The following is a 25,273-nucleotide window of genomic DNA, read 5'->3' as shown; positions in this document are numbered from 1 at the left end:
ACGGTCCACATTCCACAGATAAAACACAGATGACACGCGTTTTGGAATTATTTGAACACAGTGTTGCTAACCCGCGATTTTTCAAATTTGCCGCCTTTTACTACTGACAAGATTTGGTTGACGGACTTTAATTTGGTATTGTTTTAACCTTACCTGTGACCTTACCCTTCGCCCTACTATTATTGCTATGTATTCTAATGTCCAAATAAAACAAACTCGTAGAGGGATAGAGTAGAGTGCTCGATCGACGAATCACGAATTCCTATTGGTTAATTTATTAAATTACCTAGCACTACACAATTACGCCGCCGCTAATGCCGGCTACACACGTAACTATAAATCGTAGCGATTAAACTGTGCAGTCCGACTGTGCAGATAAATCGAACGTTCATAGTGCCTCCACACGCCTCCGATATCGGCGTCGATCGAGCGCCTACCGCGAACCACGTTCGACGTGTTGCCTCTCTGTCGCACTTGTAAAATTCGTACGTAAGTCTGACAGGGAGGTAACACGTCGAACGTGGTTCGCGGTAGGCCCTCTGTTCTCCGCAGAAGCTCACGCAAGAAACATGTTATCCATGTCATCAAAGTTAATATGGTAGTTAAATTTTCTAATGTTCCGCGCAACTTTCTTATTTTTTTTCCGTCATAAGAAACTTCTCCTGACAATAACTAATATATAAACAGTCAAGCAAATCTTGTCAGTAGAAAAAGGCGCGAAATTCAAATTTTCTATGAGACGAAGTCCCTTCGCGCCTACATTTTTCAAATTTGCCGCCTTTTTCTACTGACAAGATCTGCTTGACCAACTTTAAGACAAAAAGAATTAGCGAAATTGGTCGAGCCGTTCACGCGTGATGCCGTGACCAAGAGAAATAATTATGGATTAATTTTTATATTTTTCATTACATTTTTCATTATTTACTTGAGGAACGAACGTGCGCACATAACCAAGCTACGTGAAGTACTGCCGAAATGACCGATCGCCATCCACACGCAACGATAAAACTGTGCAAACGCATCGACAACGATTTTTCTAATATAATTTGCAACTGCCACCGATCAACGATAATCGACAACGATTTGTCATACACACGGCAGATAAAACTGCGCAAATCGGACTGCACAGTTTAATCGCTACGATTTATCGTTACGTATGTAGCCAGCATAAGAAGTACCTGTTCCAAATCCGTGCCAAATCCGCATCTGCATTAAATTCCATATCGATTTTATGCGGATGAGGATGTTGAAAATAATGTGGAAATTCCGCGGTTGCGGCGCACCACAAACTACTATACGGCGCACCAAGGTCGCAGTGCACCGCAGGTAGCAGGTAGGTAGTCTGTTACGACCTTTAGATCCCCAATTGGGTACTTTCCTCTACTTAAAATAAATTATTTCACACCGTGCACGAAATAAGGCCAAGCGCGCACCACGATTTTAAATCGTGCGACGCGATTTTAAAATTGCGCTGTAATACATATTTTCTTGTCGCATGTGCGCGCACTGGCATATAAACACATACGTTGCATTTCTGCGACAAAATAATCGCGCGACAAAAAATCGTGGTGCTTTCTTGGCCTAAAGCACCAGCAGGCGTGTCTCACTCCGCGATTTCGTCGCTTTGCTACAGGTAGCTAAAAGTACATCCGTTCGGCCCCAATTTTGGGGAAAGCCATAAGCCGCGCGTGGCGCTGTCGCCACCTAGCGGCCATATCTGTGCTGATCGTACTATTATTTATTCAGATAATTATTAGAAAAACATAGATACAGTCAGACCGAGAAAAGTCTGCAGCGATTTTGATAGCCCACGCAGTGCAAGTGTCATTTTAAACGTCAAACTTCTATGAATTTATGATGTGTAAATAACACTTGTACTGCGTGGGCTATCAAAATCGCTGCAGACTTTTCTTGGTCTAACTCTAGCAGTTATTTTTAAATACTATTTCTATTTAATAAATTGGATTGAAATACAAAAAGTAGGTGAGTTGACCATGACGTCACTACACACAATTTCATATAAAGTCCGTCAACCAAATCTTGTCAGTAGTAAAAGGCGGCAAATTTGAAAAATCGCGGGTTAGCAACACTGTGTTCGAATAATTCCAAAATGCGTGTCATCTGTGTTTTATAGCTGGTCAACCAAATCTTGTCAGTAAAAAAAGGCGCGAAATTCAAATTTTCTATGGGACGATATCCCTTCGCGCCTACATTTTTCAAATTTGTCAAGTTTTCTACTGTCAAGATCTGGTTGACCAAGTATATCTGTGGAATGTGTATCGTGAACGACAGCCGTCACCTTATTTGTTTTCATTTGGTTTTCATTCTGAATCGTTTCTGTTTCAAGAGATATTTCTGCTGTCACCATTAAATACCAATACGAGGGGCGTTCAAAATATTCTCGGTATTGATATCTTACGACCTCTTCTAAAATTTCTTTCGTTACTGGCCGCTGAGGTTTGTTCATTGACATTAAAAAAAAGTATAATTCGAACCGAGATAGTCTTTTGTTTTTCTGCAATTGCTGAACAAACATGAACATCATGTGCGAATTGACAATGTTAACTAAATTAGAACATCGATGCGTGATAAAATTCTTGACAAAACAGGGTAAAAATCAAAAAACCATAAAAGAGGAAATGGATTGTGTTTACCGTGAGTCTGCTCCTTCTTTATCTACCATTCAAAAGTGGTCAAGCGAGTTTAAACGCGGAAGGGAGAGTATTGAAGATGACCCTAGACCTGGCCGGCCTGTAGTAGCTACTTCACAAGAAAATATTGATAAAGTGGAAAAACTTATATTGGAAGATGGTCGAGTGAAGGTAAAATCTATAGCACAAGTAACCAATCTCTCTATTGGTACCGTACATGATATTATACATGACCATCTTAATATGTCAAAAGTAAGTGCAAGATGGGTTCCGCGAATGCTGACTCGGCTTCAAAAAGACATGTGTGTAGCTTGTTGTTCCAATTTTATTGACCTGTGCGGTGAAAATCCTGATGAGGTGCTGCAAAGAATAGTTACTGGAGATGAAACCTGGGTTCATCATTATGACCCAGAGAGTAAACAAGAGTCCATGCAGTGGCACATTAAGGGTTCAGCTCATCCCAAGAAGTTCAAGGTCATCCCTTCAGCTGGCAAGGTCATGGCCACGATATTTTGGGATTGTGAAGGAGTATTACTAATCAATTATAAAGAAAAAGGTGTAAATATCACAGGACAGTACTACGCTAACATTCTACGTCAATTAAAGGATGTAATTAAAGAAAAGAGGCGAGGAAAGTTAACCAAAGGTATTCTGCTTCTGCATGACAACGCCCCCGTCCATACTGCTCATATTGCCAAGGCAGCTATTGTTGAATGTGGGTTTAAAACTGTTACTCACCCACCGTATAGTCCGGACTTAGCCCCCAGCGACTTCTTTTTGCTCCCCAATCTTAAAAAGGATCTGCGTGGAAATAAATTTTGTGACGATGAAGCATTGAAGGCGGCAGTGGAGGAGCATTTTTACACGAAAGATAAAAAATATTTTTACGAGGGATTAAAAAAAATAATTGATCGATCTTTTAAGTGTATGAACATAGGGGGGGAGTATATTGAAAAATAAAAATATCAAACTTTTCGTACTTGTTTGTTTTCATTCTCATACCGAGAATATTTTGAATACCCCTCGTACATTAAATAAGAATAAGCAAAGCTAAGGGGCCTACAATGTACAATCATGCTCGTTGATGGTAAACATTACTAAAAATTGAGGTTATGACAAGTACATACTGGAAGAACTCTTTCGAACTTTTAAGATTATGTTCAGTTTTTTTGTTTTAGGGTTAAAAGGCATAAAATTAAAACGTATGCCTAAATCTATCCAACAAGACCATAAATTGTGTCCTGGAAACCGTCTATAGGCCCACATGTCTAATATTTTCAGCAATCAGTTGTGACTATTTACAAAGATGCAATAGAATACTACAGAGTATTATGCTTGGTTGAAGTGACCCGGTAACATTGGTAACTTCATTATATTTTTTCAATTAATGACCTGAATTATAGTGTAAGCTAAAGTGACCCTTATCTTATTTACCTTTAAATTAAATAAACACCCAAATATCAGTTGTTTTATTTTTAATATGTAATCCTATTGTACAATATATACCAATCAAAAAAATTACACAGGTATGTCATATTCATCCAGAAGAGTACACTAATTTACATTAACAAGTGGCATATTATATTGTAAATAACAAATATATGCACTATCTAATTATCTGCATTTTGATATGATTTTATTTTAGTAAACATAGAAGACATAGATAGGGAACAAAGAGAATATAAGCACTACCATAGGGAGTTGTTTTTGATATCTTCAAATTTGTTCATCATTTTGATTAACATTGTTTTAACATCGCTTTTAAATTGTCCGTCCATGTTTCAAATTTTTTCAATAAACCGCGAGTGACAATTTGAATTGACGTACGCAGGGCGCGCTCAGCGGAAAAAAAAAAATCTTTTGGTTCGATGTACATTGCTGCTATTCTTAGCGCAATACTGCTCTTTGAGTGTTGCCCTACTTTAGTTTGCTTTACATTGCTACTGACAAGATTTGGTTGACGGACTATATATTGTAAATAACAAATATATGCACTATCTAATTATCTGCATTTTGATATGATTTTATTTTAGTAAACATAGAAGACATAGATAGGGAACAAAGAGAATATAAGCACTACCATAGGGAGTTGTTTTTGATATCTTCAAATTTGTTCATCATTTTGATTAACATTGTTTTAACATCGCTTTTAAATTGTCCGTCCATGTTTCAAATTTTTTCAATAAACCGCGAGTGACAATTTGAATTGACGTACGCAGGGCGCGCTCAGCGGAAAAAAAAATCTTTTGGTTCGATGTACATTGCTGCTATTCTTAGCGCAATACTGCTCTTTGAGTGTTGCCCTACTTTAGTTTGCTTTACATTGCTACTGACAAGATTTGGTTGACGGACTATAAATTCCATATTAGAAAATCGTTTTGACAGTTCTAAAAAAAAGAAGCTGATTTGACTAGTAGGAAAGTAGCCAATTCCCCATATCAATTCCCCCATGACCCCTGTGGCCTATTTTATAAAGCTACAAGTAACAATTTACAAGCGGAAGTCTCTTTTTAACCCTATGTGTTAGAACGAGACTTCCGCTTGTAAATTGTAACTTTTAGGTTTATAAAATAGGCCACTGATCAAAGAGTAGTATAATATGCCCCTGATGTATGCCTGATGTTAAGGAGATCCGCATGTGTAATAACCCCCTTATGTCACGGGTAAATGTGTTCTCATTTACGAAACGATATCTGAGGCTGATTCTGAATTTTTATTGGCTACTTTCAACTCTTACTTGTTTCTATTGGCTAGTACAATGTCAAGATGTTTTGTTGTTAATCTCGTCAACTATGGCGGGCTTGTGTTTTTTCAAGCTCAAATACGAAATGAGTAGTTATGTGCGCCGCTCGGGCGGCGACATTGACAGCGATTTGTCGAATATTCTCGTTCGCCATTTTGTGAATGCTATGGAATTTTGTGTTAAGTAATCAACGTGAAGTCATCTTGGAGGTATCCAAAATAGGTGTAAGTTGAACTTTTCGCAAAGTGGCCGGGGTCTACTTGAAATTCTAAATAATCGCGATTCATGTGTGGGAGTCGTTGTGTGTCTGCGTTTATCGTTTAGTCGTTGCTTTATTGTTTCATTTTGCAGCGGTTCAGCGAGCGTGTGACCTTCACATTCTCTATAAATTACAGTTTCACCGAATTGTTTTTTCAGGTTTAGTAGGTATGACTGAGAACTGCGTTGGGGGTAAGCCGTCGCTGAAGCGGCATGAAGTCGCAAGGCCTGTACACGTACAGAGGCTGGAAGCTGCCCTGGAAATCCGCCCTTTTGTGAACCAGGTGGAACAGATCCTCAACTCCGAAGGCGGAAGTGACAGTGACGATGACTCCGACGGCAAATCTATGGGCAATGAGATGTCCAAAGGGGACAGGGTTGTACACGGTGTTGTCACTACTAAGCAAGGCTAGTATATACCTATCAATATCATGCTGCAAAGATCCTAAGCTAAGATTAAGATTAAGCATAGTCACAGTCAAGGTATACTTTTCTCTGAATTAGACATAGCAAAATTGACAAACACATGAACAGTATATTTTATAAAGAAGGAAGTGAACATACTTATATTTTACAGAACGCCATAGTGACCGCCTGCGCCTATACAACCTGACATCAGTGGGTGAAGAGAGAGAATGGCTCCGGAATGTCTTGCTGTCCTCTGAGTCTGACACCAGTAGTGGTGAGGACATGCCTGCAGGCAAAGAACAGAGGATAAAAAGATTGCTTAAAGAGAGATTGTATCATAACAAATATGCTAAGGATTATTATAAGGATCAAGGGGTAAATATGGCTTGTTTTACAATATTAATTACAGTCATCTAATGTCATTCTCAGGTCTTAGTTATAATTGAAATTGTATAATTGCACTTCATGAAATTAATCTAGCCTAGTAGCTGTTCAGTAATTCTGAATACTTCAGAACATCAAATAATTCCAAAGGTCACCCATACTTATATAATAGTCCACTTTCAGCATTACGCATGCCACCGTACACAAGCTGCAGGCACGTTCTGTCGTAATAAGGACCTTGTTGCCTGAATCAAAACTTAAAAAATAAATAAATTACCCAATTACACCTTACTTCTGTCTTGTTATTTTTTAACCTTGGTATCAATAATGCGTAAAGGCAAAAATGATACCTCACTATGGTACATTGACTATGCTACAAGGGTTCAGTGAAACCATGTGAAACTTCAGCTTCATTATTATAACACAGGCATTAATGATAATGTAGGAACACCAATATAGCTTCAGTTTAGTTTTGTGTCTAGCATGCGTTACAGAGTATCTCTGTCTCCACGTCATGTAATTTGTGTATGACAAAATATTAATGCTTACAGCCTTTTTGTGTTTCGAATACAAACATTTCTTAATTTATCCAGAACTCTCGCTACATGTACTATGGCGCGGGGCTCCTTTCAACGGTGGACCGGTACCCAGAGCGGCGCGTGAGCCGACCGCCGCCGACGGCCGCGCGCGGGCGCCGCGGGCGGCCCGGCGAGCGCGGCCGCGGCACCAAGCAGAAGAGCAGGCGCGGCCGCGGCAGGGAGGGTCGGGGTGAAGCTGGTGATATGGTATGTCATCTTGATTAAAGGGAAGTTTAAGACTCGACTAGTTAGGCAATTTGTATTGGCTATTCCTCTCACCAATGTGCATTAAAATGTACACATATCATATCATAGACCAAATAAAATTTAAATTTCTTGTTTCATAGTCTTCGCTAACAAACTGAATCATCCTAATTAACTATAAAACAAGGTTCAAATTAGAAAAGAGAAAGGAGGAAGGTTTTGATTCGAATTTAAACTGTTGTGAGACATACTAACATTGAATAATTGTACAGTTTAGACTCACTTGTTTTAAGTCACTCGCGCGAATTCAAGGTTTTGATTCTAAAAACTTGTCATAAGGGTCTTAAAACTGTCATTGCCGCTCTATTACTACTTTCAGTTACCTACCAACGTTACATAATTACATTAGTGAAAACGCTGATGAAGTCTTGTACATTTTTCTGGGTTTCTAATTACTTTTAATATTTCTGTGAAAATGTGTAATCTCCCTTTTTTTTCAGCCTGATGATGTGGATTGGGAAGATCAACTAAGAAATATGAAGGAAGAAAAAGATGACGAATTTGTCATTGTAGAAAAACCGGGAGTAAGGTTGGTCATTTATTTACTTTGATTTCTATTTTAGTTTATTTTTATAAGTTCGTTTTTTTAGCATTAGAAATAAGGTAAACAATCTTGATGTGTCTTTTAACTGAAAAACACATTTTAAAAATAAGTTACGGTAAATATGTAACAATTATGAATCTAATACAATCTTTTATAGTCTTCTGCTTTCATAAGTAATAGTTATTGATTTTTAAAAAGTGTTTTTCAATTAAAAGACATGTCAAAATCGCTTACTTCTTTCAAGTTCTTTCTAATGCTAAAAAAAACGAACTATAAGTATAATTTTTTTCATTTCTTTATTTGCATTCAACATACTGCACAGTACCTATAATTATACAGTGCAGTACATGAAACCCCTTGGGGTGTGGCAAAAGATTAAATTAAATATTTAAGAACAGACAAAGTAATATGATTATTTAATAGGTACAAGTTTTTCCTCGTTTCCTCATGTTGAAGAGTTTTTGTTTTCTGCACCGAGCCAACCACCACACCAACCCACACGTTTGTTCACTTTATCACAAGCTATATAAATAATACAAATTATTTTGTAAATTACGTCTCATACTGTAGTTATGTACTAAAACTCTATGCCTGAGAAGCATGTTATATCCAAATAGGTGTGATAATTAATAGAAAGCTTTGTGATGTGTGTTAATTTAAATATAGGTAACCGAGTATTACCCAAAACAAATTTTCCAGAGGTCGCAAAAAGCTGTCCACCCTCAAAACGCCAGAGGCGCTGACCGCGCGCCGCCGCCGCCACTGGCAGCTGCTGGTGAAGAAAGAACTAGGAAAAGTACAAAGGGCCAGAACGGCCACGCACAGGGAGGTCATGTTACAACGGAAGAGGCTAGCTACTCTGTGCTGTAAACATTGGAGGCATGTTGCTATGCAGGTTGGTTAAAATGCTGGGAAAATTCAGGTACTACACAAGCCTAGCTTAAAAATCTCTTTAGGGTTATTCGATCAACCAAACATAGCAATAGTATCAATAGTAATACTGCAATGTCCTCCTTAAACCATTTATGTACGGTACGGCATACGTAAACAGTTTTTTGACAAGTTTTCACTGATTATTTGTTAGGAATATATATGACATTGATGGATTAAAGGAGGTTTGTTTACTGTTTGTGCCAGTGGCGCTCCCTACGCAGAGTTTTGCGTAATATTGTTTAGTTTGACAGCACTGAGCTTCATTTTAGATAGGGTTTAATTACCAAGACTCAAATGTAGGCAGGCGTGGCTCACTCCGCGATTTCGTCGCTTTGCTACAGGTAGCTAAAAGTATGTACTTTTAGCGGATGTCCGTTCCACCCCAATTTTGGGGAAAGCCATAAGCCGCGCGTGGCGCTGTCGCTACCTAGCGGTAGCGGCCATATCTGTGCTGATCGTAACAGACGCGTTTTGGTAGAGAGTGAGTGTTCTGTACCTGGTACTATTATTTATTCTGTGATGTAGGTATGTCATATTAAAGTATACACAAGCAAATAAACTGATGATAATTTTGTGTCACGTCATTCCACAAAGAAATGTTACTTAACTCACTTGAAACTTCGCTTGAACATTGAAAAAAATAGAGCACAATGAAAACTTTTTATCTCTATTTCTAAGGTTTGTATAGGTTGTTTTTATATGTGCAGTCCCAGAAGAACATGAAAGAGACAGTGTGGCGGTGCAAGCGGCTCAGCCGCGAAATGCAAGCGTACTGGAGGAGATATGACCGCGCAGAAAGAGAGACGAGACGACGTATGGAGAGAGAGGCGGAGGAACAGAGAAAGGTGATACATTTTTTTGGATTGATTTGAAATTAGTTTGATGCAAACGAACAACTTCAGGACATTGTTTATTGGAACGCTATGCAAACCTTCGTCCTTTTTTGATGTATATATTTTATTGTATTCAAAATATTTCTTGTATCTATTTATAGTTGCGAAGTATTTGCTTCTTGTTTACATCGTTGACATTTGATGAGTACCTACTATTTGATTATAGAAATTGTTATCAAAGAGAAGGTACCTACTCCATGCCAATAAAATAAATTAGTACTACTGAAACTCCACAACTTGGCGAAGGCCAAATATAATCTCGTCAGGCTAACAGTTTTGAATGATTCACGGTTCGTTTCACTAGACTTATATCGACCGGGATATGGGGATATGGGGTCACGGTTCATATCCTGGTCGATATAAGTCTTGTCAGGCTAGTTTACTGACTAGTTTTATTCGTCTTTACATTCAAATTATGCTATGTAGCCAAAATAAACTTTATTCTTATTTCTTGAATGAGTTTGTTTTGTAGATCTAATTAAAAATTATCGTGTATTAAAAAGCATGTATCGGAACTTACTTTGAAACCCTTATTACTATGATGGATTACAGATGGATGTAGAATTAATGGAAGCCAAGCGGCAACGTCGCAAGCTGAACTTCCTCATAACGCAAACGGAGTTGTATGCCCACTTCATGCAGAAGAAGTTGAGCGCGCCCACGGACGACGGGGGCGGAGCTGACAGGATACTGAGGCAGCTTGACGAGGATAGGGACCCTAGGCTTGCGGCTATTGACAGTTATGACAGGTACATTATGAGATAAAGTGACTTTTCTATAGACAGGCCTGAATGCGCACTTCATACAACGGATTGCTCCATTAGACCTAGCACAGGAGGGGCGCGACAGTATCTTGTCTGCGAGAAAGACTACCCGTCTTTTTCTAACTGTATTAATTAAACAGGGACGGGTAGTCTATCTCGCAGTGGAGATACTGTCGCTCCAATCATGTGCTAGCAGCCCGGCTTGTTGCGACGGAGATGGTGCATTGTATACTAAGGCAGCGCGTCGAGGACAGGTACACTGAGCTTACTTGTATTGATAGTGGTGTATCCGATCACTTGCTTTTGGTGTATAGTTTGTAGCTTTTTAATAGACTCCGAAGGCTAATCCTATTGTCTATTGTTAAGAAAAACCGCTCGTGCCACGTGCCACAACCACCTGCATAAAAAATCGGTACTTCGGTTACTGAGTGCCGGCGAGTCGAACGCTACAGAACCAGTCTAAAATGTGTCATCGAGATGCGTAACAAAGGCGCGTTATCGGAGAGCGCACCTACACTCGTTTTTTGAGCGTTGGACTAGCCCGCGCTCAGGTGCCAAATAGAATAATTAGGACCCTTTTTTGCAGGTAAGTAGCACGTGCGGTTTTACTGAACAATAGACAATAGGATTAGCCTTCGGGGTCTATTAGAAAGCTACAAACTATAGCTCAAGTTACTAGCCATCACCTTTAATACTTAAGCAGTAAAGTTCAATGAAAAATATCAAGCAAGTACCAATGCCAAGTGAGACTAGGTGATTTTCGGTTTGAGCGAAAAAAGTTCACCTGATATTAGCTCAATAGCTTTTATGACATACATAACACACCCAGTTATTTCCAGCGAAGCAATGAAAGCGCGTGCGTCACGCAACGCACGAGAAGCGTTTCGCACGGAGCGCGCGCGCACGCGGCAATTCGACGCGGCCGCGGCGCCCGCGCCGGCGCCCGAGGCCCGAGGCGACCACGCACAGCCCGAAATCTTCCAAGGCACACTCAAGGGCTACCAGCTGAAGGGGATGAATTGGCTTGCCAATCTATACGATCAGGTACGTTCTAATTTGCGTTATGTTACAATACTACGCTACGGCCTATCACTTTATACTATAAAGTATCACTATCACTTTATACTATAAAGTGATAGTGATAGGGATATAAAGTTTATAGGTACACAACGTTTAGTACGATACGAAGGACCGACGTCCTGTTATAGGGCAGCCTTGAAGAAAACTCTTGAATTCAACCCAAACAGTTTATTCAACCAAAATACACTGCACAAACTTACACACTAAAAGATTTAGAAATAGAATGTTATTAGATCTACGTTAAAGAGTAAATTACGAATGACAATGTTTTTACTATTATTCGAATTTTTATACAGTAATATTGCTGTCAATGCTTCACCTACATTTTAGTTTTACCTGGTAAGCAAAATAATTATGAGTGTATATAACAGTCCGAATCTCCCAATCGAGCATTTTTTGAGGAACCTTTAAAGTTTAAGGACATGTCTGGTAAATCACGATAAGTTTTCCCAGGCTTCTTTGTTTGGATTATCGAATTAGCTGTCAATTTCTGCAAACTGCCGTGCCGACGTTTTCCTAAGCCGTGTTATGTTGCGTGAATAATTTTCTTTAGTTAAAGTATGTATCAAGGGGTCCCGTTGTTTCCCATAAAGTTTTAAGTCATAATGTATTGTTTGTCATATTATCATTAGTCATAAAACTGAAACCGTTAACATTTCAGGATTTTCGTTAGGTTATCCTATAGATAGGTTAGGTTAGGTTTGTTTTAAGGCAATCCTGAAAAGTGACGCGTTTCTTAACCAAATGAATTATGACTAACGAAAATTCGGGCAAACAATACATTATGGCTTAAAACTATTTGGGAAACAATAGAGACCCTATGTATCAAACAATCATTTTCATTCTCATTTAATTTTCGTTCTATTTATTCAGGGTATCAGTGGCATCCTGGCCGACGAGATGGGTCTCGGTAAGACAGTACAGTGCATAGCGTTCCTCTGCCACGTGGCAGAACGGCTCGGCGTGTGGGGCCCTTTCCTCGTGGTCTCACCAGCCTCGACATTGCACAACTGGCAACAGGAGTTGCAGAGATTCGTACCTGACTTTAAAGTTGTAAGTTCAACTTCTACTATCCTTAATAAAGTTCACAATAGTAGTTTAGTTATGAAAGGCTTGAAATATGAAGCTAACACATTCACTGCGAGCGCGAGCTACGCGCTACGAGCTAGTCGATGACACGTGTTTTCCGCTTTGTAGCGAAAAACACCTGTTAGAATACTTGCTAACTCTAACATTTACTTGATAAATATCTTGATAGTAATTTGGAACACGAAAGACGATTTCTTGAAATAAACTGATTTATTATAACTTGATAGTGGTGCACACTTATAGAGTAGCGAACGTGAATATATTGTGAATGAATGAATAGGTACTTTTTGACTAATTACGAAACCTTTATATAAACAAATGCTGATGGTGCAAATGAAGAATATGATGCATGTGCAATTTACTTGTACAACACCTACGAACAGAGAACCTGCCTGGCGGGTCACTGGTAGTGAACTGTTAAACAATAAAGTTGACAAAAAAGCTTTCTTTTTGACAGAAACTAACAAATAATACCTTTGGTTTGTTTCCGCGCGATAAAAAACCTTTTGACTCCTTTTGTCGAAATTGAAAAATGGTTAAACCATGGTCGTTGGATCTAACCGTATAACCCATCATAGAAATGGTAAGTAAAAACTGTACATTTCCAGGTTCCATATTGGGGCAGCCCCAACGAACGAAAGATTCTCCGACAATTCTGGGAGCGCAAAGACCTGCACACGCGCCAAGCCGCGTTTCACGTGGTCGTGACGTCATACCAGATCGTTGTCAGTGACCTCAAGTACCTGAATAGAGTCTCGTGGCAGTATATGATATTGGACGAGGCTCAAGCTATAAAGAGCTCTGCTAGCATGAGGTGGAAGCTGCTGCTTGGGTTTAGCTGTAGAAACAGACTGTTGCTGTCAGGTTAGTATCTGATTTTTGTTCGATAAGATTAAGCTAAATTTCAGAATATATGAGAAAATACGCTATGCTACGGAACGTATTTCCTGACCAATTTATGTAAATAACTCTATTGGACGACTCATGCAGTAAAAGCACGTAGGTTGTAGCAGCGGTAAAAGCTGAAACCCCCGTGAATCATCAAAATCGTCTCTCTTGTTGCCTTTAACTTTACTTTTACTTTCATCTGCCTGTGGCTTTTGAAACCTGCCTTTCCCAAGTGAACAGGCGTATCATGGTCGCGCTTATGGAAATACTCTCTGATCACGATTCTGATAAGTAATCCTGGTCACGGCAACAAATTGTAATGTATATACGTAGTCGCATTTTCCAAAACGCATGTATGTTGTATATTGCATATACTAGTTTGGTAATTATCAGTATTTGTAACTTGCAGGTACTCCTATCCAGAACAGTATGGCGGAGCTATGGGCGCTCTTGCATTTCATCATGCCCACGCTGTTTGACTCGCACGACGAGTTCAACGAGTGGTTCTCGAAAGACATCGAAAGCCACGCCGAGAATAAGAGCACTATTGATGAGAGTAAGTAAATAATTTAACAAATACCTAATGTTACAACGAAGAACAGCTGTAAAATCAGGTAATGAAATAAATGCATTATTGCCGCAAACGAGCTTTTGGGTCAAATTGATCAAATTGATCTTTTTTTCACATAATATAACAACTAGGAAAAGAAAAACTTCGCACATTTTTTTTTGTTTATCGATTTTGTGTTGTTCCAGAGCATTTATCTCGGCTCCACATGATCCTGAAGCCTTTCATGCTGCGAAGAATCAAAAAGGACGTGGAGAACGAACTTTCAGACAAGATCGAGATAATGGTGCACTGTCCGCTCACTATCAGACAAAAACTCTTGTACATAGGTTAGTCCGGTATGATTTCGGTGTCGCATAAACACCCTGTATCTGGCCATGGCGTGGTAGCTATTTTACTCAATGACTACATTTGATGTACCTATCTAATAATGAGCTAGTAAAAGTAGCCTCACAAAACCCGTGTTTTTTTAGCACTGAAAAAGAAGATCAAAATCGAAGAGTTGCTGCATTTCACGGTCGGATCGGAATCAGGCCACAACGTTGACAAGAACTTCACTTCCAATCTGATGAACTTGGTCATGCAATTCAGAAAGGTTAGCCACATTAATCTCTTTAACTTTATGAGTATAAGATATCCCATCCATTTTTTTAGCTGTATCTTGTATAGAGCTCTGTAGATTTACGTAACATAGCATAGGTTATTCCTTGCTTGGTAACAGGAATTAACGACCGTTTTGTGCCAGGTATGTAACCACCCCGAGCTCTTCGAACGCCGTGACGTCCGCTCTCCCTTCGCAATGCAAGTCGACGACTACCACCTACCGAAACTAGTCGCTGAAGAAGCCATCCTGTTACGAAGCATACCGTCCAAACGGCACTTGCTGTACAACAAGCTGAATATATTGACTCCTGAGTATGTACATAGAAGTCTGAGTGAAGAGGAGAATGGAATGTTCAACTTTATGAGGTTTATTGACCTCACGCCGATGGAGTTGTATAGAGTGACGCTCTGTGGATGGTTTTATGCGTAAGTATTAAAATTAATACTGGAATGTCGCGTACACTTACTTTTGTTATTTAGCCTGACATTTCGAGCGTGACATTAGTACATAGTACATACAAATAATGAGTGAAAATTGTGTGACTGCTTATAACAAAACTGAATGTTTTTCAGCATGGAGCATATAAAACAATGTCTAGAAAAATACGAAAGGCTTCGGCATCGACACTTCTGGTGGCAACAGCACACGAATTCAGAAGTAAAAGACGAGGTTGTCGAAGAGACGGAAGAGTCGGAGCCAGATTACTATGACAATGTCAGTAGTAAGGATAGACTGCTGCTGTGTCCGGACGGCGATGTGTTGAGGCAAAGGAAAATGGACAGTTTGTTGTGGAGGGACCTGCTGTTTACTGACCCGCTGTGGACTCAAGGTAAACCAAAAAACATATCGCCTAAAGGGCTAAAGTAGTCTTCTTTGGCAGTTTCAACTGTTTGAAGTCATAGTTGTTAATCACTTAGAACCTTAAGTATAATATGTTGGGCATAGTCTTAAAATGTAAACTTACTTAAAATGTGTAAAAACAAGAAAACAACAGTGCGGCTGTATTAACTTGAAGGCTATACAGTAAACTTGACGTAATTGTCGACGACGACGTAATCGTAAAAAATCTTTATAAATATTTTTTGCACGATGCTATACGATGCACATGTGTATAGTTTGCGTTATTCCATTTCATGTTTATGTTATAGGCGGTCCATTCTACACGCATACAGAACACAGCATTCACTACATGTCGGAGACTATAGAACACAGAAACATGAGGACTAGGAATCTCAAAAGTCATGATGATCAGGTAATTAGTTTAACTTACCTTTATAAGTAACTTAGCTATTTATTTTGTCAATTTGTTCAACTACTAACCCGCACTAGCGTGACTAACGTTTCCCGAGCGTCTGCGTTTCGTCAACTCCATGGCTGCTACTCGACACAACGTTGGCGCAACTGCGCAGCGACGCCATTTTCCATAGCGCTGACTAGACGCTGACGCTAAAAACCCTGGTGTAGGCCCTAAAGTGTAATTCAAAATGTAATGTTGACTCGCACTCTAAATTTTATTAGCCCATGTCATTTTAAACTTAACATTCTTATTTCAGTTTGATACAATCGGGCTTTACTTTATCTTTTTTTTCTCAGTCGGATATGTTGCGTGAGATAAAGACGGAAGAGGGAGGTGTGATGTCGGTGCCAAGCGCAGAAGTCGCGGAATTCGCCCACGTGGAGAAACCGCCTAAAGTGTATCAAGATGTGCCAACGAGCTTACCAGCTTTCTTATGTACTGCTCAACCCAAGGTAACGTCCGATAGAAATTGTATTTTGGGTCCTCACAAAAAAACGTCATTATGTAGTCCTTTAGACATCCTATTGCCTTTCGATTTCAAAACTCATTTAATCTTTTGGATAATTTTATGTTCTCCAGGTCTCTCCAAAGTCCAAACTAAACAAACAAGCCTCCCCCTACCTTCACATAGGCCAAGGTGTTTGCAATATCTGAACACAGCCTCTATTATTAAAATGTTAAAGTCCATGTTCAGATACTTTTGAGCACCTTGGCGGCTCCGATATATCTGATGGCGACTGTGCAACTCGTCTGGTAGACCTTTGGTCTAATATAACTAACAATATTGGTGTGAACTTTAAATAAATGTCATATACTAAGAAAAAGTGACCAAGGCCTCCAGTGCCCCAGGCTTTTTCTTAGTATATGACATTTATTTAAAGTTGATAATTTATATAATAGTGTGTCTACTTGAAATAAAAACAAATTAAAATATTTTCTGAAAATAATTTAATTTGTTCTCATAATATTGGTGTGTTTAGGTGTGCTCGTGCCCGCTGCAGCCGTTCGCGTCGTCGCGGCAGTTCGCGTACCACCTGACGCGGCACGCGCACGCGGAGAGCGGCGCCGGCGCGCGCGAGCTCGCGCGGCTAGTGGCCGCCGCGCGCCCGACGCCCGGCTGGGCGCCGCTGCAAGTGCCGGGTACACCCGGGTTATTCCCACTAGTTACCACCAAGTTGTTACCAGTGGTAACTACTGGGAATTTTTTTCCCACCTTTTACCACTGGTTTAGTGGTAACTACTGGGAATTTTTGTTCCCAGTAGTTACCACCAAAATTTTGTTAGAGTTAAATACTAATAAAAACAGTATAAATAGTATAGTATAAATATTGTGTGATTTTGAATTACCTAATAAAATCACTTGAGAAATAATCTGAATGGATTATTACATTTATCCTTACATATATTATAGTTTTTGTACTAGTACCGGTTAAACTGTTTCTGTGTTAATTTTGGTCACTTTTAAGGCAGTTTACTAAAACACTAATCAACTTATAATTATTTATTAAATCACTCTATATTTATACTATACTATTTATACTGTTTTATTAGTATTTAACTCTAACAAAATTTTGGTGGTAACTACTGGGAATAAAAATTCCCAGTAGTTACCACTAAACCGAGTTGGTGGTAACTACTGGGAATAATTTTTCCCAGTAGTTACCAGTGGTAAAAGGTGGGAAAAAAATTCCCAGTAGTTACCACTGGTAACAACTTGGTGGTAACTAGTGGGAATAACCCCTACACCCTTCTTCATTATACTACTCCCTGAAGCCCATGACTCTCACAGTACTTCGATACGATATTACGAATTGACTCGATCATAAAAGCTTAGTACAACGCGCGCGCTAATTTACTTATTTCACGAAACTAGAGATTTTTGCATCATATGCGCTTTGATGGGTGCCTGGAATGTCTTAGTGCTGTCTTGCTGCGCTGAGTAGTTTTACATCTACGTTTTCAAATCGACTAGTGAAAAGATGCAAACTATTATTGTTTTGAGTGCGCGTTACGTTGTGATATTTTTTCCAGTTGTGAATTTGAAAATTTTCTTTTAGATAAAAACCAGTTAGTGAGCGACGCTGGTAAGCTCACAGTACTGGACTCCCTGTTAAAGCGACTTAAAGAGAGAGGGCACCGCGTTCTCATATACAGCCAGATGACCAAAATGATTGATCTCTTAGAGGTATGTATAGTTTTCAATTTATTCTCATTTATTGTTGTATTATTTCCCTGCATACAGAAGGAGTATGCGTAGACGTACCTATACGTGCGTAATGTAAGAATCATCATAAGCGCCACGGGTGTGTGATGTCTCTTATGACATTTCATCGTGTACGCCGTGTGATTCGACGTACGTGCGTGTAAATTTTTACGCATACCCATCTGTCATATGGCTGGATCTTTGATATAATAAATATACGCAGTTATATTGTAAAAATAAATTAGGAATTATTATTTGGCAGGAATACATGTGGCACAGAAAACATAAATACATGCGGTTAGACGGTTCCAGTAAGATATCGGCGCGGCGCGACATGGTAGCTGACTTCCAGGTATGAAATCATGAGAAATATGTTATAAGGATAAGGACTAACTTTAGAACTGTATTTACAGTATATAGGCGATGATCAATTGGTCTCAATGTTTGGAGACGGTGAAAGGACTGAATGATAATTGATAAAAATAATGTGGTTATTTTTATAAAAATGGCGCTGACATCATGATAAAATAACTATTTCTCAAACATGCAATGAAATGTCGTCGCTCCGGGCGTTATATCAGGCTTCGAAGTATCACGTTTAGGGCGGAGCAACTCCAGAGAACTGTAAAGGAATTTCATACGAAATTGAAGGCCTAGGCCGGGAACTAATTTTTTTTTAAATTCTAATGTAAACATGGGGTCTGTGTCCATGAACAGGCTAAATAGCCGAATTATATATTTTTTTTTTTAGTGAATGAATGGTTATCGGACCAAAATATCCGTGTTAACGCCTGTTATACACGAACGTACTGATATTAAGAATACGAATCTGTATGATTCAATGTGTTGATGAATAAATTTAAAATTTTGTCTATACGTAAGTCACCAGAGACCATAGACAATATTTAAAATCCTCTGCATTTATTTTATTTATAGAAATTGAGATTCTTATTATCAGATTGTGTATAATGGCCCTAATAAGGTCTATTCGAACACTACACACGCGAAATACGGACGACTTCCGTAAAAAAAAAACAATAATGGCGGGATTGGAAGGAAAATTAAAAAACTTTTGTTGTGAAGTTGGATTTTTATTATAAAGATTATAAATTTGTTTTTTTTAGTGGTCTATTTTTTTATTTCATTGCATGTTTGAGAAAAGCACTATACATGCCTAGCCGTGAAAAGGTCTTGCCTGCTTCGTATCACTATCCGGCCTCCCTACGGTCGGCCGGCTATACCTACTCACCCGGCAAGCCCTTCTTTCCCGGCGTCTGCAGTAATGTACTATACCTACACTACTATAAAGTGACTCGTCTGATGACTGAAATGATGACGTGATGATGATGAAAAATAAATATAACTTACAGGCAAGAACCGATATATTCGTGTTCCTTCTGTCCACGAGAGCGGGCGGCCTGGGTATCAACCTCACCGCTGCAGATACTGTAAGTAAATTGTGATACCTAACTATACATATTACTGCATAATTATTTATAATGTGATTTTATCGTCTTGGCGGGAACGGGAAAATTGCGATCCAATGCGACATGAGTTCCCTTGAGCCGTCCTATACAACATATTCCCCGCGTCCCGTTCGTCCCTTAAACGAACTTTACTTTTACAAAATCTGTTGGCTACACGAGGAGGCAGGGTGTTAATTCAAATAAGATCATGAAGTTTCAAATTTAATTTTAATTTAGAGGATGACCAGGGAGCAACTGGTTTTTGAAAGGTTAATTTGGTGTAAATATTATCACCGTCTTTTGACTATGCTTGAACAATAGGCGACTAATAAATAATGTGTTTTTTGACAGGTGATATTCTATGACTCCGACTGGAACCCAACCGTGGACCAGCAGGCCATGGACCGCGCCCACCGACTCGGGCAGACCAAACAAGTCACCGTCTACCGGCTCATCTGTAAGGGCACCATCGAGGAGAGGATTATGCAGAGGGCTAGGGAAAAGAGTGAGGTAGGTTACCACCCACCATAGACTAGGAATCCTCTAGACTGAGCATAGTAACGCTACCCCCTCTGCCACTTATACGGTAGTTTTACTCCATCTTCGAGTCAATCCCGTGCCGTGATTGGTCCGTGTCTTTGAACGGACCAATCACGGCACGGGATTCGCTCGCCTCGTCCCCCCGCACCCCCGTATTTTTGGCAGCATCGGTTTCATGAAATAATTGCTCTAAACTCAGTCTAGAGGATTCCTAGTCTATGCCACCCACATACGATTCGAATTGAAAATACAAAAGTTCGACAACCCTAAAACGAAACCGCTCGTTGTAGCGTTTTCGTTTCGTTTTAGGGTTGTGCAATTATTTATGTAAATACATATGATGAAATATTTTATTTATGAAGGCATTAACTCTACAGATTCAAAGGATGGTGATAAGCGGTGGCAACTTTAAGCCCGACACTCTGAAGCCAAAGGAAGTCGTCTCGTTATTGCTGGACGACGAAGAAATAGAACTAAAATGTAAGTCTGCCATTGAAGTATAATGTTTAAACTTATTTAGTGTCAGTCTTTGATTTTGCTTTGTCGTTGTATAAGTAACGGAACTTTATATGCTTACTAGCGACCCGCCCCGGCTTCGCCTGGGTTAACAAATTATACATAAACCTGTCTATTAAAACCGCATCAAAATCCGTTGCGTAGTTTTAAAAATCTAAGCATACATAGGGACAGACAGCGGGAGGCGACTTTGTTTTATACTATGTAGTGATATAAGTTTTTTTTTCAGACCGACAAAAATCAGAAGAAAAGAAACAAGAGGAAAGAGAAAGAAAAAGAAAGTCAGCGGCGCTGCCACCTGTAAGTATTTTGATTTTTCGATGTCAAATTAGTCTCGAGTTACTATAAGATTGAAAATTTTAATTTAAACAAAAACGTTCAGTACGTGTTACAGTAGTAGTTATTATAGTAACACTATGTATGTTGCAGCAACCCGCGGCAGTCGAAGTGAAGCGAGGCCGTGATTCGTGTTCGGAGCCCGGCAGCCCGCTCCTCGTGGACGACGAACCGCGAGACGCGCATCTCACCCCACCGCACACACGTGAGTATATCAACCAACTATAAGAGCCGTAGAATGTATAAGTAGTTCATTTTTTTAGCATTAGAAAGAACTTGCAAGAAGGTAAGCGATCTTGACATGTCTTCTAATTGAAAGACGCTTTTTAAAAATCAAAAACTATTACTTATGAAAGCAGAAGAATATAAATTATCGTATTAGATTCATAATTGTTACATATTTGCCGTAATTTATTTTAAAAATGTGTTTTTCAATTAAAAGACACATCAAGATTGTTTACCTTATTTCTAATGCTAAAAAAAACGAACTATAGAAATGTAGAAAAGGGTAGAGCGTTAATTGTTTCTTAAAACCTAATCTCAGGGATCTACATTCGCCAGCCAAAAAACGATCTTGAGGTTTTAAATTTAGAATTCGAGCCTGTAGGACTCAAGGGGCAGGCATCATCATCATCATCATCATTGGCCACAGCATCTGTTGTAGATGTTTGTTGCGGCGCTTGTGGGTTTACGGGGTTACGCAACGCCGTCGATGGCTATAGAGTCCTATAGCCGCGCGGCATTTCTTGCCACATCGATCGCACACAAAACGCGAGTCCGCTGGAGGTGGTAGAGCACGACGAAGACTTTTCTGCTTCAGGCTTTCAAGCCAGTCGTCGTCATGTTTTGAAGTTCCGACTTTAATGTCGTGACGCCATTCGGGTCTCATCTCGGCGCGTTTCTCCCAACCGTCGGCTCGAATACCAAAACTATTCATGTCCCGCTTACAGGAGTCCTTAAATCGTAGAGTTGGACGCCCAACTGGTCTCCTTATGCCCGCTATCTGACCCAGCAGTACCTTTCGTGGTAGTCTCTCAGGGTCCATGCGATATACGTGTCCGAGCCAGCGGAGCGGAGCGGAGCGGAGGGGCAGGCAAACCAGTGGCAATGGAGTTTAGTTGAATCTCAAACTTGCTAACATTTGCCAGTTTAACTGGAATCAACTAGCTAAGGGATCTTTCTGTATTGGGTTTTATATTTTATAATGCATTTGATAGAGTCAATTACATGTGCAGCTTTCTCCCCCGTGGGTCGAGCGTCATCGTGGTCGGCGACGCGATCGACGCGCGGCGCGCGGCGGGGCCGACCGCGCGGCGCGCGACACGCGTCACGCCGCGAGCGACCCCTCCCGTGCGACACCGCGGGCCCTTCGGCGGACGCTGTTGCCGGTAAAAAATATACTGTTTAACTGTAGTCTGGTAAACCAATTTTTCATCTAAGGTAGGCGCGAAATTTTTTTTACAGTACATATGGGGCTAATTTTCCGCACTAGTGCGTAAAATTGCACTTTTCGTGCGTATGTCGAAACTTAAGTGCCATATGTACTGTAAAACGTTGTTCGATACACGTGCGAATAGGTAATTCGCAACTCGTGTCGATTTAAAACACTCCCTTCGGTCGTGTTTTAATTTATCGCCACTCGTTTCGAATTTCCTCTTTTTCGCACTTGTATCGAAAATAACTATTACAGTACATATGGGGCTAATTTTCCGCACTAGTGCGTAAAATTGCACTTTTCGTGCGTATGTCGAAACTTAAGTGCCATATGTACTGTAAAACGTTGTTCGATAGACGTGCGAATAGGTAATTCGCAACTCGTGTCGATTTAAAACACTCCCTTCGGTCGTGTTTTAATTTATCGCCACTCGTTTCGAATTTCTTCTTTTTCGCACTTGTATCGAAAATAACTATTTCGATTTTGCTCCCTTTTTCTAGTGACAAAATTAGTTTGCCAGACTCTATGTATTTTTTTCTCTATGGCCAGACTATATCTATTTTTTTACAGTGTTTCTGCCTTTGCGTACTGCATCGTCTTGGTTTCCGTTTGCTTTTTAATCTTGTTTTATTCCAGTGAAGCTCTATATACAAGTAAAATAAATATTTATCTTTTATTGAGCAATAGGTCTAGAATAGGAATAGAAAATGTCAAGTTAAAACAATTGTTTCTGAAACTCTATATTATTCCCTTTTAATTATTAAAACATGGAACACGTCAAAGTCGCAAACATCTCGCTCTCGTAATAATGTAGGGCATGAATCGCAGGTGCCGCAATGCTGGAGTCGGAGGCGCCGCTGGAGGGTGGGCTGGCGGCGGCGGTGCGCGCGCGGCGCGGGCCGGGCCGGCCGCGCCTGCGCGGCAGCGCGCCGCGCGGCCCGCCGCGCCGCCCCCGCCGCGCGCCCGAGCCGCTGCTGGTGCCGCTCGCGCCGCCGCCGCCGCCCTACCACTCCTAGCACGAGAGAGAGGTACCGTTTGTAGCTTTCTAATAGAGCCCGAAGGCTAATCCTATTGTCTATTGTTAAGTAAAACCGCTCGTGCCACGTGCCACAACCACCTGCATAAAAAATCGGTACTTCGGTTACTGAGTGCAGGCGAGTCGAACGCTACAGAACCAGTCTAAAATGTGTCATCGAGATGCGTAACAAAAGCGCGTTATCGGAGAGCGCACCTACACTGGTGTTTTTGAGCGTTGGACTAGCCCGCGCTCAGGTGCCAAATAGAATAATTAGGACCCTTTTTTGCAGGTAAGTAGCACGTGCGGTTTTACTGAACAATAGACAATAGGATAAGCCTTCGGGCTCTACTAGAAAGCTACAAACTTTACCGTTACTTTCTTCATTCTATTAAATTTTAGTTTTAAGGATGGGAGACGGGTAAGATAGAGAAGTAGTTTATTACACATCACTTTGCTACATAGTATAAAACGAAGTCGCTTCCCGCTGTCTTTCTGTCTGTCTGTATGCTTAGATCTTTAAAACTACGCAACGGGTTTTGATGCGATTTTTTTAAATAGATAGATTCAAGAGGAGGGTTTATGTATAATTTGGTAACCCGTGCGAAGCCGGGGCGGGTCGCTAGTACAATTATAATTGCAAATGAAATTCACGATTGAAAAATTATACATATACGCATACTTTACTTTATTGTATTGATCACGTATAATAATCTGATTAGGGATCGAACTGGGCACATATAAAATAAACATTTCAAAATAATTTACTGCCACGACGTTGTTGCGTTCTCTAGAACCAAAGCTAAAACTAACTCAAAAAAAACCTCCAAAAACGTGTTTTGTATTTATGTGACTAGTTAGGTTAGGTTACCTTAAGTACCGTGGGCCGTGACAATACGTGTAGTGTTATGAACATACTGGGTTTAATATCAACTTTTATTATTACAGATGCCATACACCTCCAACTGTGTTCGACGCTGAGCCCTACGTAGTGCAATTTAATTAAGTAAATTAATGAACTAAACACTTAACTATAATAAACCCCGTCAACTGCTCATGTTAATTTTAAATCGGCTTTGTACAAACGCTTTTATTTGTTCTCCGTTATTGTTGTTTTAAAAGCATGTTTTACTTTAATTTTACACAGATAAATATGAATTTTATTTAAAAAGAACATGATTCATTTAAATGTTATTTAATCATCATATTTATGAGTATTAAATTGTTGTGGTTTTAATTTAATTTAAATTGTTTGAAGTCCGTTTGGCGTGATGCCGTTGTATTATAGGAGGAAATGGATGTTTTGCAATAAATGTGAAACTAAACTATTGTTTTATTACTGAAATTGTAGTACAATAGACATTTAAAATAAGGAATAAACCTGCTTTTGGCTGTTATCTGTGGGATGGTGTGGGTAAAAAATAGTTGTTCTAAAACCTCGGTTGTGCTGTATAGAGCCAAAACATCGTACTCGAAAATAATGCAAAAAAGAATACTAATAATTCGGTCAGGATCTTAATCATACTCATACACAGACAAGATAAAAACAGTATAAATTTTATAGCCATAGTAGATCAGGATCATATATGGATTGTGATTAACCACATAATACAATACAAAATACCCAAATCACTTTGTGTGTACCTTGAATAATTTCCTCGATTTCTCCATGATCCGATCATAAAAGCCTGACCCAATGAGTTTTGGCATGTGACCTGGGGGCCGATTTTTGAATTTCGATCACTCGATTTCGTCACTCGAAAATCGATGGAAAACGGCGAAATGCAGATTTTTGAAATACGAGCGATAGAAATTG

The 25,273-nt window shown here is 39.7% G+C and overlaps 1 protein-coding gene across 1 annotated transcript; it reads left to right on the top strand.

Annotated features, from left to right (window-relative positions):
• The first annotated feature begins 6,222 nt into the window (after window positions 1-6,222).
• LOC134663031 (chromatin-remodeling ATPase INO80) lies at window positions 6,223-24,491 on the top strand. Its single transcript, XM_063519325.1, has 27 exons — window positions 6,223-6,435; window positions 7,038-7,229; window positions 7,727-7,815; window positions 8,530-8,725; window positions 9,471-9,608; window positions 10,209-10,405; window positions 11,260-11,464; window positions 12,374-12,553; window positions 13,198-13,453; window positions 13,887-14,033; window positions 14,234-14,374; window positions 14,519-14,640; window positions 14,791-15,074; window positions 15,222-15,478; window positions 15,798-15,901; window positions 16,243-16,398; window positions 16,927-17,086; window positions 18,004-18,131; window positions 18,412-18,501; window positions 19,520-19,597; window positions 19,967-20,125; window positions 20,533-20,635; window positions 20,901-20,971; window positions 21,101-21,212; window positions 22,243-22,395; window positions 23,271-23,470; window positions 24,406-24,491. Exons 1-26 carry the CDS (start codon window positions 6,343-6,345, stop codon window positions 23,456-23,458), a joined length of 3,999 nt encoding a protein of 1,332 aa, XP_063375395.1. The 5' UTR covers window positions 6,223-6,342; the 3' UTR covers window positions 23,459-23,470; window positions 24,406-24,491.
• The last annotated feature ends 782 nt before the right edge of the window (window positions 24,492-25,273 follow it).

Source organism: Cydia amplana, chromosome 1 (genome assembly GCF_948474715.1).
Source record: "Cydia amplana chromosome 1, ilCydAmpl1.1, whole genome shotgun sequence".
NCBI classification, from domain to species: domain Eukaryota; kingdom Metazoa; phylum Arthropoda; class Insecta; order Lepidoptera; family Tortricidae; genus Cydia; species Cydia amplana.
The sequence above is the reverse complement of the archived record's forward strand: the minus strand, read 5'-3'. Positions and strand labels throughout refer to the sequence as shown.

Coding starts and splice junctions, on each gene's coding strand:
- LOC134663031 (XM_063519325.1), top strand. CDS start 6,343: ATGCCTGCAGGCAAAGAACAGAGGATAAAAAGATTGCTTAAAGAGAGA. Junction 20,636..20,900: donor CGAAGAAATAGAACTAAAAT/GTAAGTCTGCCA, acceptor TTTTTTTTTCAG/ACCGACAAAAATCAGAAGAA. Junction 20,972..21,100: donor AGTCAGCGGCGCTGCCACCT/GTAAGTATTTTG, acceptor TGTATGTTGCAG/CAACCCGCGGCAGTCGAAGT.